This window comes from Lynx rufus, unplaced genomic scaffold (assembly GCF_022079265.1).
Source record: "Lynx rufus isolate CCGP_SWC_20201006 ecotype Redwood Valley unplaced genomic scaffold, mLynRuf1.p SCAF_21, whole genome shotgun sequence".
Classification (NCBI taxonomy): Eukaryota; Metazoa; Chordata; class Mammalia; order Carnivora; family Felidae; genus Lynx; species Lynx rufus.
Genome location: NW_025814836.1, coordinates 15,554,330 through 15,569,694, shown reverse-complemented (window position 1 = coordinate 15,569,694; position 15,365 = coordinate 15,554,330). Strand labels below are relative to the sequence as shown.

The following is a 15,365-nucleotide window of genomic DNA, read 5'->3' as shown; positions in this document are numbered from 1 at the left end:
AGACAATCTGTGAAATGTTTATGCATATGGCCCTTGAACAACATGCATTGAACTGCGTGGGTCCACTTACATGCATTTTTTTTTTTTCCAATAAATACAGTACACTAAGCGTCTTTTCTCTTCCTTAGGATTTTTTACAAGAACGTTTTCCTTTTCTCTAGCTAACTTTATTGTGGGAATACAGTGTCTGACACCGATAATATACAAAGTTATGTGTTAATTGTTTATACTGTCGGTAAGGCTGCTGGGCAACAGGGGGCCGATTTAGTAGTTGAGTTTGGTGGGAAGTGAAAAGCTATTTTTGACTGTGCGGGGTCATCAGCGCGCGTGACCCCTGCACTGTTCAGTAACCAACTGTGTAAATTTCCAGCGTGCCCTCTAATTTTGGTTTCGATACTTAGTAAAATACCCTACAAGTTAGTAAGAATATCATCCGCGGTGTCTCAAATGATGGGAGATCTTTCAGTGTCCTTCATGAGCTGTGTGGCAAACCGTCATGAAATCTGTTGAGCCGACTTTCAGTATTCTACGTCTCTTTGCTTTGCACCCTCCCAACTCCATTGGGGCTCTCACCCTCCCGTAACCAGCGATGCTATGACTGTTACGGCTTTCTTCTGGCTTGTAGTAATGCCATTAAATGAGACTGTGCCTGCACTGTGGCTGGCCCGTGGTAAGTACGGTGGACATCGCGGTGGAAGCATACATCATCTCTGATCTTTCAAATAGCCCTGCAGGTTGGCAGCATTATTCTCCTTTCGGAGATGAGGGGACAGAATGCAAGAGGTTTACAAATGACTTGGTCGTGGACTTCAGAGCAGCAGGTGCCAGGGCTAGGAGTCTGTGTTTTCCAAGACCGATTTCTTTCCGCCAAATCCCTGCCTTGTGTTCATCCTGTATCCAATTTTTCATCCCGATTCTTCACCCCGGTACAATGTGTACACAGACCTTAAATCTCGAATGTAAGCATGCAAAGGGCTGTCAACAGCTGTTGGTCATCTTTTCCAAACCAAGGACTCCGGAACCTTGGGTTCAGAGAGGTGCCTGGGGCTCGGCCCTTGGAGAACGGAGAGTCTGCTAAAACCTCTGTCGTGAAACCAGAGCAGCTCAGCCCTTGCCTGTCGTCTGCATTGGGGTTCAGACTGAGGGAAAGTCCTCTTGCTGAGATCTAAACATTGAGGACAGCTCCTCTAATGGGACCCCTGATTTTCACCGATGAGGAAAGGCGGAGGCCCAGAGAAGTGCATGTTTTTCTGTCAGCAGGGAACTTAGAGGCGGAGATGGGACGAGACCCAGCGAACCCAGTCCCTCGTACGCTGCTTTTTCTGCGTAAAATACTGAGCACAGTGTCTGGCACACAGAGCGTTGGATCTTCCTGCCGTCGCCCCGTCCCTCCTCAGCAGCTCTCCTGAGGTAGACGGGTGGCGAGTTTGGTACCCACGGAACATTCCTCTGGTGCTTTCTCAGTGGAGGTACCGTGTCCCGGGGGACTGTCCGGCGTGTTGCAGGAGGTTTAGGAAATCTGGCTCTCACCCACCTGATTCCGGATACTCATCTCTCTCCCCAGTGGTTATGTGGGAGATATACACACGGCACATCCACATTCCATCCCGTGTATCCAGACACCCCCCGGGGGAACAGCATGTCACCAGTTGAGACCTCAGCTCTTCCAGCCTCCCTGGGGCACAGCCCGGGTTGTAGGGCTTCACTTAGTCCTCTTGTCCCCAACACTCTGCTGAGCCCACAGCTGGCCACCATTGTTTTATTGCCAACCTCGTGGTTTCGGTTGGTGCTTTTGGATAGCAGACTAGGTCCTGTCACCCTCCGGCTCCCGCAGGAGGTCTCCCCCTGGTCATTTTGCAGATATGACCCGTCGGATGACTTTAGCCCGCTCTTGTCTCTCCTTCCTGCACCCACACAGGGTAACTGAGGCACTTCTGACGTTCCCCACTACTTCTGACACTTGTCACCGCTGTGACATTGCCAGTGCCCTCCCAACGCTCACGGTTAGGAGCCCCAGAAACTTCGTGCTGGCCCAGGGAGCTAGGATTGGTTACGTCAGTGCCCGGATACAGAGGATCCCGTGTCCCAAAGCGCCACCTGAGTGATGGGAATTTGGTTTTCCAGGGATGAATGGCAAACGTGTTATTTTAGGAGGTGCCAGGACTAATGCCCTCTCGCCTCACACATCGCTGTGCTGCCACGTTTCCTTCACACAACAGGAAGTGCTTTGCCAAATGAGTATTGAGTTTCTTCGTGGCCACGAAAAACCATGTAGAATGTCCAATTTAGTCTATGTTTTGTCATTTGAGTATCCATTTATTTTAGCGATTTCCTGTTTGCAACTTAGCCATGTACCTGGCCTGGGGGTCATGACGTCCTTCCTCTTCATGGCTTTGAAAGGCTTCTTTTGGTCTCCTTTCCCTTTTCCCTCTGCTGAGGTACAAACGATAGCAAAGGTATCTCTTGGGAGCTGACTACGCAGCATTACCCTGAAGCCAACTTCCAGGTGGGGTGACAGACCTCCCCTAAAATATCTCCTGTTCCTCAGAGTTAAACAGGAGGTGGGGCCGGCATGGGCACACCCCAGACCTGTTACATACGGGTCCTCCTTCCTTTCAATTTCACGCTTCTTTCCTTCTCCTTTCATTTTGTTGTCGTTGTTGTCATTGGAAGGCTCAGTTGTTTCATCTCCCAGGGGTGGGGAAATACCTTTTTGCATGAGGAAGCTCTCTGACAGTGTGAATGAGTCATGAACGTGTGTTAAGACCTGTCGGTATTTTGTTTTTGGATCACACCTTGATGCTAGTACTTGAAAGCCCCACGTGGCCTCTCTGCGGAAATTCTTTTCGAGATTAATTTTGAGATTTTCCTCAAACGTTCCCTGCAACGTTCGCAACTAAACTTATGCAATTTAAGAAAAAGAAATATGGATAGTAAAAGTCATGTATATATGAATATATATATCGAATATATATATATATCGAATATATATATATCTCGAATATATATATATATATATATATATATATCTCAAAAACAGTATAGACAATTTTTGAAACTTTTTGTAGAAGTTTGCAGGGAATAGGGGCTATCTTCAAGGACTTGATGTCAAGGACATCTGTTGACCAAAGGATTGAGCCATGGCATTGGCCTTGGCCTTGGTGGGTTGCTAGCTTGATCGTGGTTCAGACATGGGCCTGCCTGATGGCCAGCCACCGCCAGGATCTCCTAAGTCACCTGGAGCTTTCTGAAATCCTCTTGTACGAGGCTCCCTCTGCAGTCTTCTGAGACTCTTCTCAGAGTCTTCTCAGTCTAACTGAGCCACAAGTTAACCCAAGGGGGGGGGTTCAAGGCTGGTGAGATAAAGGTGTTTGAACAGATCCAATGCCCTCTGGACCATGGTACCTACTAACTCCACTGTTTGTCCAAGAGCACAAACAAAACAAAACAAAATGGAAAAAAAAAAGCAAACAAAAACACCAAAAAAGCAACACGACACAACACAAAACAAAACAACAGTCTCTGATTTTAAAGGCCACCAATGGTCCAGAGACAGTGAACTTTTCAGGGGAGTAAGAAATAAAGTTGAACTTTATTTCTAAGTTGAACCTGCTCCAACTTGTAACCAAGATGGCAAGAGTATACATACAGGTTATCCCATTGTAAACCGGGGCCATTTCAAAATAATCCTTTTGTTTTCTGAAAGTGTATTTTACAGTTCAAGGCGGTTTTAGAGATTAACTCATTATTATAGAATATTCTAGGCTTCACTGGGTTTTGAAAAGTTAAGAAGGAGAATGTGCAAGTCCATTTCAACGGGGCTGCCTCAGAGGCAGCCCTCGGCCCCGCATGGTGCCTTGGAAAAGTGGTGCTAACATTGTACTGGTTTGTTAGTGACGCTGATGCCATAGAGAACCGGGGCTGGAATATTCCTCCGGACAAATTGCACCACGTGTCATTCATCTGCTTTTACAGCCAAGCTTGACACATTCACCATTTTCTTCCTGTTCACCCCCTTCCTGAGCCTCTGAGATTTACAGCTTTTAAAACTACAGCACTCTTTTCTGCCCCTTGCATTTAAGTTAAAAGCTGACCAGTCTGTAATATAAAACAAGGAATTGTGGTAATGAATAAGAGGTTAAAAGCTATCATGGCAAGTGAAACTTGAGCAGGTTCGACTGACTGATATGGCAAAATGATGTGTTGAATTAAAACATTAAAACGCTGTGGGATTAATGGAGAAAGACAGGAACAGGAGGTCAGAAACAGTGCTAAATCAGCACATTACACGCCTGTGGGCTAGAGGAAAGCTTTACTACACATGCCTGTTGCAGAGGGAAAAAAATAGTAATTGAGTCGTCATTTTCTTCAGGTGAGGAGAAACATAGACTTTTCAATCTGAGAAGCACCTAGGAAATATATTGATTGCCGTCCCTTTCTCATGTAGAGGAGGAATTAAACAATGCACAGGATTTCATTACAACAGCAACAACAACAAAAAAAACCACTGCCTTTGTCATTTGGATTTTTTGACTTTGAGTTTCCTTGTGCCACTGGCCTTCGTTTGTTCGTTCGCTCTATTCAGCAGAGAGCCCGTCATGTACCAGATGGCCTACAAAGTGCTGAGGTTTCAGTGGAAGATGATACAGTGATGGATATAGTGCTGTCCTTAGACTCTATATAAAGTTCTGGGGCGGCTGCATGTGAGCAGGTAGTGACTTGGGGGAGGGAGGGAGCAGCTCCCTGGAAGGACAGAGGTCTAAGCTGGCAGCCTCTAAAGATGGCGGGTTGGCCTGACCAGGAGATTGGAGGAAGAACACTGTCCTAACACAGGCACTTCTCTTGTGTGTGAGGTCACACATGACGCCACAGGGACAGAAATTTGCCAGTGCTCATTAATCACGTAGATGCTCTGAGTATGTGTTTTCCACATCGTTCCCAACAGACAGCAATTTTATAAGCTTTATTGCTGGGTCAGATTTATTAACAAGTGTGTCATTGGGTATGTTTGGCCACAGTTTCTTGGGCTGTGGTGAGCTCAACGCAAGGCTTTACAAATTATTTTTAGGTCAGTTTCCCTGATGACTTTGTCAGCGTGTCTGGATCGTCAGCAACCAACCTTGTAAAATTTTAAAATACTAACATCGGTGTAATTCACCATAGGCCAAGTTATTAACATTTCTGTAGATCACTGGTCAGCAAACTAGGGCCCATGGGCCAAATCCAGATGGCCACCTGTTTTCGAATAAAGTTTTATCAACTACCAGCCTTGTTCGTTTGTTTACATTGTCTATTACTGCTTTCACGCTGCAAGGGGAGTTGAGTAGGTTCAGCAAAGACCACATGGCCCGTAGACTTCAAATATTTACTTTCTGGCCCTTTATAGAAAAAAATAGTTTAGGTGCCTATTATTTATTACTTATTAGTTGGTGTGATAATTGAGCCAATTCATTCTACGAGAGCCATTTAGACCATCTATCTGAAAACTGAGTTTATTTTTCTAAGAAAATTTGCATATATCCTAGTAAGCTAGGCTTTCATAAATGCTCTGAAAATGTTGCCATTTGTGTAGTTGGGGAAGAAATTGAGAGGCTACAAAATGGAAGGGAAACCAATACATAACAGTCCTTGTAAAATTCTGGAATTAGACAGTGAGTCTGCAGTGTTTATAAGAATGAGAAAGAAGGGAGGAGTGGATGGTATTTTAATTTGCCCAGAAAGCTGGGCTGAATTTATTCCCTAGCGTTCCTGGAGGCTCCTGGTGCACTCCGCCCGTAACAGGGAGCTACACAGATAAAGAAAGCCTAGGGAAAGAACACCAGATTCTGGAAAGCTTCAGTAGCACCAAGAGAGAATTAAGAGACCAACTAAACATTATGGTATTTTCTCAGGGCAAAATCAGAAACCCTTTAGAAAATAGAAGACACGACCTAAGTGCTCCTTTCAAGGTTTTTTATGTTAAAAATGTCTTCGATGAAAGTATTTCAGATTTTTTTCTGTCTTAATGATTTTAGATTTCAGAGTACTTATCTTCACTTGAACCTAAAAAAAAAAAAAAAGTGTTTTGTTCACCCAATCCTACGAAAAAAAAAAAGATATTTTGTTCACACAGTAACTTCCCTTTCTTCAGGAGGCTCAGAGAGTATTGTGATAATATCTGCAATTCGGAAAGACAAATCCTTTTTATTTTGTATTTTTTTTTTTTTTGAAGTCTTTGTTTGAATTCCAGTGAGTTAACATCGAGTGCTATGGTAGTTTCACGTGTCCACTACAGTAATTCAGCACTTCTGTACATCACCCAGTGTTCATCGGGATAAGGTCCCTCCTCAATCCCCATCACCTCGTTCACCGATCCCCCCCGCCCCACCTCTCCTCTGGTAACCATCAGTTTATTCTGTATTATTAAGGGTATATATTGATTTGTCTCTCTTTTCCTTTGCTAGTTTATTTTGTGTTTCTTAAGGTCCACATATGAGTGAAACCATATGGTATTTGACTTATTTCACTTAGCATGATACTCTCTGCATCCATCCACGTCATTACAAATGGCAAGATTTCATTCCTCTTTATGGCTGACATATATGTGTGTACAGTGTATATATAAACATAAATATGTATATAACATATATATCACATATACAACACATGTATAACACATATATTATATATATAACATATATATCACATATATAACATATATCACACATATATAACATATACATAATATATACATGGCATATATCACATATCATATATCACATATATAACATATATGTTACATATATAACATATATACATAACACACACACACACACATATATATATAACATACATATTTCACATCATCTTTATTCATCAGTTGATGGACACTTGCGTTGCTTCCATATCTTGGCTTATTATAAATAATGCTGCTATAAACATAGGTTTGCAGGTATCCCTTTGCATTAGTTTTCTTGTATTCTTTGGAAAAATCTACAGTAGTCCCATTGCTGGACCATAAGGTAGCTCTCTTTGTAACTTTTTGAGGAACATCCATAGTTTTCCACAGTGGCTGCACCAGTTTGCATAAGACAAGTCCCCTTTATAATTTTTTTTTTTCTCCTGCTTTTGCTGGTAATACAGTAACTCCTTCCTGGCTTGGCGTTAATATAAATAATTCTTCCAGCCTCTGGCTAATCTCCAGAGCTTCTGATTCTCCTTCAGACATGAGGATCAGCTGGAACAATGTGGGCTAAGGTTGGAATAGAGTAAAACAGAGGACAGGTTCTTGTATGGAATTCATTTCTTCTTACCCCCAGCTTTCCTCCTTTCTTCCAGAATGTGGAAATAAATGTGAAAGCCAGGTGGGTAGAAGAGAGGAAGAGGGCAATTCAGTTGCAGAAAGTTTATAGAAAGTCCTCTTTAGATGGGGTGCCTGGCTAGCTCAGTGGGTAGAGCACATGACCCTTGATCTCAGGGTTTGACTTCAGGCCCCATGTTGGGTGTGGAACCTACTTTAAAAAATTTAAAAAGTCATGTTTTTTTTTATTTTTTGTAATTTTTTAAAAATGTTTATTTATTTTTGAGAGAGGCAGAATATGAGCAGGGGAGGGACAGAGATAGAGGGAGACACGGAATCCGAAGCAGCCTCTGAGCTGTCAGCACAGAGCCCAACGCGGGCCTCGAACCCACGAACCACAAGATCATGACCTGGGCTAAAGTCGGACGCCTATCCAACTGAGCCACCCAGACGCTTCTCCCTCCCCCTCACCCCGGCCCCAAACGTCATCTTTATATGGGAGCTAGTTGTTCACACTAGAGAGAGGGTAGATGTAAATTCATTCTTAATTCTTAAGATATCAATTTGCATAATGGGGCAGGGACCCTAAGAGGCTGGGTCATAACCCCAGTGCAGAAGGATCAATGTTTAATTATGATTGACATGATGGTGATCTATCAATTTAATTTGTTCTTTTAAATCACTATGGAAATAAAAGTAAGCATTTGGCTAACCCCACTCATTAGCTAACGGGGCATGTAGACTGTAGGACTTTTATCTAAAATAGGCGGGGCTGTCTTCATGTATGTGTTCTTTCTTCACCATCCAAAGAATGTTTCGAAATGGGGTAGGTGCAGAAGTTTCACAGGGGACAGAAATGCCTAAAAAGTTTGTGGAGATGTGTAATTTCTAAGAAGAAACCCAGTGTCTACTTTGCATTTTGCCTGGTACGTGATTCAACATTTGTTTAATAAACTGCTCTATTCCAATGAGTTGTGCCTTGCAACAGGCAGTGTGAGAGTTTGCAGAGTTATTATAAACATGCTAACGCTGTTCACAGTCTTTGCAGGTGACTTTTTAGAATTAACGTAAGGTTCGGTTTGGAATTATCAAAGAGAAATTTTATCGTTGCCTAATGATGCATCATTTTTGGCCCCTAATTTGCCTCTTGTCTCCAAGTAACTTCTGGTTGTTCAAAAAACAAAGCCACCACTATTAACAGGAAGGCAAAATTCAAAGGATGAAAATAAATTGTCATCAGTAATGATATTAAGATGAATCTTCCATAAATAGGTTATTGCTAATTTGGACTAATGAAAGCGACCACCAGAAAAAACTCTTCCAAATTTGGGTCATTTCTCTTTCCACAAGAAAGAGCTTTATTCAATGGAAATGCAAAAAAAAAAAACAAAAACAATGTAAAATAATGCTTTGCAAAGTACTCCTAAGCAGATGTGCGACTCCTACATTGGTTAAAAATTTGTGGGTAGTTTTGTAGAAAAGGCTTCGTTATAAAGCACTTGACATTTCTTTCCTTCCAAGCCAAATTAATTCTCCATTTACATACTTGCTTATGAAAGACAAGTATTTAGTAACCCCCATTTTCACGGTAGCAAACTTTAAAAGGTTCTTTATTGCCACACAAAAAAAGTTTTGATTCAGAGCAGAGAGGATTATTTAAAAAGACATTTTTCTCTAATGTGTCTCTGGTAGATACACTTGAATTTATTACATGCAAAAGCTCTAATTGCCATCCCTTCTCAAAACTGGAATCGCGTTTGGAAATTAGGAAATAAATTACCCACACCTATTTAATTTTAGGTACGTATCAGTATTAACATATATATTTTATTCTGTAGTAAGACCTGGTATAGAATTTTAATATTACTGATATTTTTCTCTTTACTTGTGAAGAGATTGCAAGGTTTCCAATTTATGAAACCAGCACTCGTTATATATCATGTGGCTCAAAATTGTCATTGCTTTATGTGTTGGGTAAGTTTACCTATTTCGAACCATCTGCAAACATGCAAAGTCCATTCAAGATTTAGGCTAAGAATCCATCGATTTATCGTTGTGCCACGTTGTGAGAGGCAGGGATTCCTTTATACAGTCTTGAATATTCATCTCACTCAATAACTATGGAGGGAAAATGAGAATTAACACACACGGGCGCACACACACGTATTAGAAGTGGGAACTACCACTGCGTACCCTTCCTCCCTCGACTCGACCCTACCTTTTTCATCCACCTGTGCGTGAACAAAGCAGGTGTGGTCCAGCCAAACCCAGAGTTGTCAGTGTTAAAGCAAATAAATGGCTTAGCACCTCAGCCCTCCTTTTTGGTGTTTGTTTCTGTATATAAATGTGTTTGAGGTTTCCAGCATCGCCAGAACATTGGCTGTTGAGAGACGGAAAACATGCAATTCCTAGCAGATGGGTGAAGCCTTTTCCTGGCAGTGTTGCCGAAACGGGATCAGTCAACAGCATTTCATGCTCCATTTGTCCAAGAGCAGCCCACCTGGGGAAACCCTGTGGAACCGTGCCTATTAGGAAAACACCTTAACACGTTGCTTTAAATAAAAACTCACCAGTTGGCATTTCTCGGGAAGCAAATAGTTTCTCCAGTGAGCCCTCTGCCACTTTCACTTCTTTGGTCTTTTCTCCCTTTTTTTCAACCGCGACCATTTATTTTCTTTGCTGGCGAAAGACGCGACGCAGAGAAGCCGTCTAGAGCCCTCCCCCCGCGATGCTTGACCTTGGAACTTTTTTCTTCCTACTTCTTGAGCTCCTTGTCTTCCGGCAGACCTCATGTGGCATAGCTCTGCCTCTTTTTTTCACCTGCCATCCCCTCTGTGTTGCCTTCCCTTTGGTTTCATTACGTCTCCCCCCCTCCCCCCCTTTGGTTTCATTACGTCTCCCCTCCCCGCCCCCCTTAATCTTAGGGTGTGTCCCCCCCGCCCCCCTTAATCTTAGGGTGTGTTAGGCTGGGAGTGAGAATTATGAGCCAGGGAGCCCCTGTGACCTTCACCGCTCAAGAAGCGCATGCCGAGAGGGAGTGGGGTTTGGGGGATGATGAAATAAAAATCGGGTGCTTTGGGGGGCCAGCAGCGGCCAGGAGGTAATCCCTTTTCGTTCTCTGGTTCCTACAACTTTTCCAGGTGCAAAGTGGATATCGCAGCGCTGCCTCTGAAACAAGCCAACTGCTTGGAGCTGCCCCTGGAGAGCTGCCTGGGGGCCCTCCTGATGTTGATCACGCTCACTCCCTGTGCTGGCGTCTCCGTCTCCGATCTGTGCGTGTGCCCCTTAGCAGACCCCAGCGAGAGAAAGCAGATTGCCCAGCGATATGTGAGTGCTCTGCCTCGCCACCCCGCTGCTCCCCACCACCTCCGCTTTGGGGTTGAAACAAAGTCTATGAATTAAGAAAAAAAAATGCATGAAAAGAGATCTTTGTCCACAGTTTAATGGCATGTCTCATAAAACAAGACATCAGATCGAGAGGTTAATGCATTAGCGAGAAGGTGAAAGTCGATTAGGCTTTGCTGTTTTGAAAGCCGCAAATGGTGTTTTGGATTTTCAGCGTTCAGAAACTCTTCGGGGAACGTTGAAATCCACAAGGAGGCAAACTTGTTTAGCATGCCTGCATATGTAAAAACGAATTTTAATAGAAGTTCACAGAGATAGCCTTTTTTTTTTTTTTCTTTTTCAACCAGCCATCAGGTTGGCTATGTTACACCCACCTTTCCAGAACCTCTGAGAATCGAGTGAGAAAGTGCTTCTGTCTCATAAAGCAACGCAAAGCCCCGGACAGGCACAGAATGGTGTTCTGTACTGCCCTGGATAATAAAGGCAGTGTGTGATTTTTGCCTGAGTAGTTGCAATGCGTTTACAAGTCCACTCAGCATTTTTAAATCCAATGGCTTCGTTGCTCTTCATTTATTTTCTATACTCGGGCTTTCTAGGTGTCCTTATTTGCATTCTGTTTTTATCCCGTCTTCTTTGTAAATCAATACGTTTATCTTATGGCCGCACACGAAAGGCATGTTTTAGAAGAACAACACGAAAATGAAGCAAAGAAGAATCCCTATTTAATGGGAATATTATTCTCAGCGTTAACTGTAGGGCCTCCAAAATCCTTCACTGTGAGGTGTATTGATTAATTGAATAATTCTTTATCTTCGGGGAGTACAAAACCCAGCCACACATCTTATTGTCAACGCGGACTTTGTGCCAGGTTGGCCTGTTCGAGAGGCGTTTCTACAAAATCCACTATTAATATTCTTTGATGGCTTCAGTCAAGCGTATGAAAATTTGATGATAAAACTTAAAACTTTCCCCTGGACTTTCCCGTGGAGAAATTACCAAACTTACCAAATTCACGAGGAGGGTCATGTATTTATAAAGTGATTTTAAGGAAAATCATCCTGGCTGCTTTGAATAATGCCTCAGGATTTGAGGAGTACTAATGGAAAATGGGTTTTAAGAGGCTCATCAAAACAGAAATTTTTTCTGTGTTTTCAGCTGAAGAGCTGGGCAGCGTGTTAGAGGGAAAGAAGGCCATGTCAAAAACACAAGTTCCAGACTTCTTGAGATTTAGCTTGTGAGACCAGATCATACTGAAGGCATTTTCACAGTTAAACAGTAAAAGTATTTATTTCAAATGTTTTCATTTAGATTAAAATATTTTAAACTAGCTTCAAAACTGCAGGTTTTGTTTTGTTTTTTGGGTTTTTGTGTTGTGTTTTTTTTTTTTTTCTTCAGGTTGGAAAGAAACACAGCAGAAACAACTTTCACAAGTATGTAGAAATGATGCATAGTAAGTTAGGCACACCTGAACTATTATTAAGTTATTGTTATTCTATCCTGAAATGTCTAAATAACAAGGATTTTACTATCCTCCCATAAATCCCCAAGGCCTGCTTATCACAGGTTTTTAGCAAATGATACAACGATAGCGGAAATATTATGTCCAAAAGTTTTAAAGCAGCATCTTTTCAGCAACTGTATTCTGGACTCATGCAGAGATACTTTATCCGCTTATCTCTTTCATGCACCATTTCGGAAGGATGCCGTGTACAGAGATACCGAAATATTGCTATCCATGCAATATACGTAATTCTTTTTTTTTAGTTTTTTTTAAACATTTATTCATTTTTGAGAGACAGAGAGACAGAGCATGAGTAGGGGAGGGGCAGAGAGATAGGGAGACACAGAATCCGAAGCGGGCTTCAGGTTCTGAGCTGTCAGCAGAGCCCGACACGGGGCTCGAACTCACGGACCGTGAGATCATGACCTGAGCCAAAGTCGGAAGCTTAACTGACTGAGCCCCCCAGGCCCCCCTGCGATATGCATAATTCTTAAGGATTTTCAGGATGTACACTCAAGCATTGGCTCATGCAAACTGAAAAATAAAATAGGTGTGAATACAGGGTGATACTACATGCTCAATGTTTAATTTAATGAGGTGGCTAAAACGTGAACCAGAAAACGCACTCTCTTTCCATCCCAGCTCTCTTTCCAGTAGTAATAAGTATCTGCGAAGGGTCCAAGTTGGGTCCTCTGGTATCCATAAATTTTGTACTAACGAGGTCAGAATAATGTTGCCTTTTCGAGTGATTTAAAACTTTTAATCAAGAGAAAGAAGGGGAAGAAGAGAATGAAAAATGAAAAAAAAGAGAGAGATGTACCACATTTTGGGATACCTGTGCCATCAGTGGGGGCGATGTTAAGAGTAGATTGTGTGTGTGTTATAATTGGTTTATTCTGAAGTCCCTTTTAATCGGTTGCTATGAATGCCTAACTGCCCCATTGACATAATGCACTTTGGAACTTTTCTAAGCTTTGCACGAGAAAGGTGATGATAAATCTAGAATGTACTTCTGTAGGACTTGATGGCATTAAATAGTATACTAGAAAGTCATTCTCATGCATAATCTACTTTGCTCCCCCTTAGTGCTTACAGAATTCCCTGAAAGATATGAAGGACGTCGGCATTTTACAAGTGAAGGTCTTAAAGGCAGTAGATCTCTTAGCAGCGGATTTCTCAGGTATAAACATTTTTAATTCATTTTCATTTTTATTTATTTCCCGCTTTGAAGTGATCCGATGACAAAGCAAAATGTCTTCATGGGGCGCCTGGGTGGCTCAGTTGGTTAAGCGTCCGACTTCGGCTCAGGTCATGATCTCCTGGTCTCGGGAGTTCAGGCCTCGCGTCGGGCTCTGTGATGAGAGCTCAGAGCCTGGAGCCTGCTTCGGATTCTGTGTCTCCGTCTCTGCCCCTCCCCCACTCATGCTGTCTATCTCGCATCAATAAATCAACCTAAAAACTAAAGAAAAAAAATAATAATAAAACTAAATGTCTTCATGAGCAAAAGCGTATACACACAGCCATTATGCTCTTTCATATATTAAGGAGGGCACTTGCTGTGATGAGCACTGAGTGTTGTATGTAAGGGATGAACCACGGGATTCTACTCCTGAAATCAAGGTAACACTCTGCGGTCCCTAACTAGACCTTAAATAAAACATTTGAAAACAAACAAACAAAAAACCCAAATAGAGTGATAGAAGAAAAAAAAAAAAACGATGCATTTAAGCAGGTTTTTTTCCACTTAACCTTTTTCACAAAATCGTTTTTTTTCAAATAATTTTCTTTCTTTAAATTTTTTTTTTCAACATTTATTTATTTTTGGGACAGAGAGAGACAGAGCATGAACGGGGGAGGGGCAGAGAGAGAGGGAGACACAGAATCGGAAACAGGCTCCAGGCTCTGAGCCGTCAGCCCAGAGCCTGACGCGGGGCTCGAACTCACGGACCGTGAGATCGTGACCTGGCTGAAGTCGGTCGCTTAACCGACTGCGCCACCCAGGCGCCCCTAATTTTCTTTCTTTAAAAAAAATTTTTTTTAATGTTTATTTTTGAGACAGAGGGAGACAGAGCGCATGTGGGGGAGGGGCAGAGAGAGAGGGAGACACAGAATCTGAAACAGGCTCCAGGCTCTGAGCTGTCCGTACAGAGCCCAATGCGGGGCTCGAACCCACGAACAGTGAGATCATGACCGGAGCCGAAGTTGGATGCCTAACCGACTGAGCCACCCAGGCACCCCTCAAATAATTTTCTTATGGTTAGGTAACATACCAGTCCATTTATTTGGCTTTCAAATATTTTCGTGGATGATTAGTGCCATTGCTTTATTTGTTAAATTTCTGAGAAATTTTGACTAGAGTACCTCAGAAGACAGATCCGACCCCCTGCCTTCACTCCTTGCCGTGCTCTGTTCTGGAAACATTTCGTCCTTCACAATGTAAGAGGATGTGGTGGTTGGTAAACTTAAACCTGGATGCGCGTCCGGCTGGTGCTTCCCAGAAACAGTAGCCAAAGTCTCGGCCGTGGGACCACGTTGCAGTTGACGTGGTCTTATACGCAATTTCTCTTGGTACTTCTTGAACCTGAACTTTTAACTTTTTTTTTTTTAATGTTTGTTTATATTTGAGAGCAAGAGAGAGAGAGAGACAGAGCATGAGCAGGGGAGGGGCAGAGAGAGAGGGAGACACAGAACCTAAAGCGGGCTCCGGGCTCCAAGCTGTGAGCACAGAGCCCAACATGGGGCCTGAACTCACAGATCATGACCTGAGCTGAAGTCAGGCACCCAACTGACTGAGCCACCCAGGTGCCCCACGAACTTGAACTTTTGGACAGAGATAGAGCAGACATGCTTTGTGCTGAGTTATGCTGGACCATGAGGAGGGTAATCCAGCCATTCCAGGGTCTGATCGGAGGGAGACTCTCCTCTGATTGCCAAATTAACCCATTGTGCTGGCAGTCGAGACACGATATGGCAAGTGCTATTTCCCAAGAAAATTGATAAATACAAAGAATATTTTACAGCATGGTTTTCTGCGCGGACAAGGTATTGAAGGACCCATTCATCTCCTATTTTTAGAATGTGGTCTACTCTCTTCTACACAGAAAGTTCTATGTGACAGTCGCCTCTGAACTTTTGAGACTGAGGGTGAGGAAGATCCAACTTTGGAAAAAAGAATTTTTATTTTATTTTATTTTATTTATTTATTTATTTTTTTAACATTTATTTATTTTTGAGAGATAG

At 42.7% G+C, this 15,365-nt stretch overlaps 1 protein-coding gene across 7 annotated transcripts in view; it reads left to right on the top strand.

Annotated features, from left to right (window-relative positions):
- Window positions 1–15,365, top strand: part of MCTP2 (multiple C2 and transmembrane domain containing 2) — a 238,519-nt gene that overhangs the window by 115,862 nt on the left and 107,292 nt on the right. For all 7 annotated transcript variants that reach the window (XR_006963408.1, XM_047086646.1, XM_047086644.1 and 4 more), the window contains 2 exons: window positions 10,420–10,606; window positions 13,212–13,305. Coding sequence is in view for 6 of the 7 variants with exons in the window: in XM_047086646.1 (XP_046942602.1) it covers window positions 10,420–10,606; window positions 13,212–13,305 (281 nt within the window). In the remaining variant the exon portion in view is untranslated. The remainder of the gene's footprint in view (window positions 1–10,419; window positions 10,607–13,211; window positions 13,306–15,365) is intronic.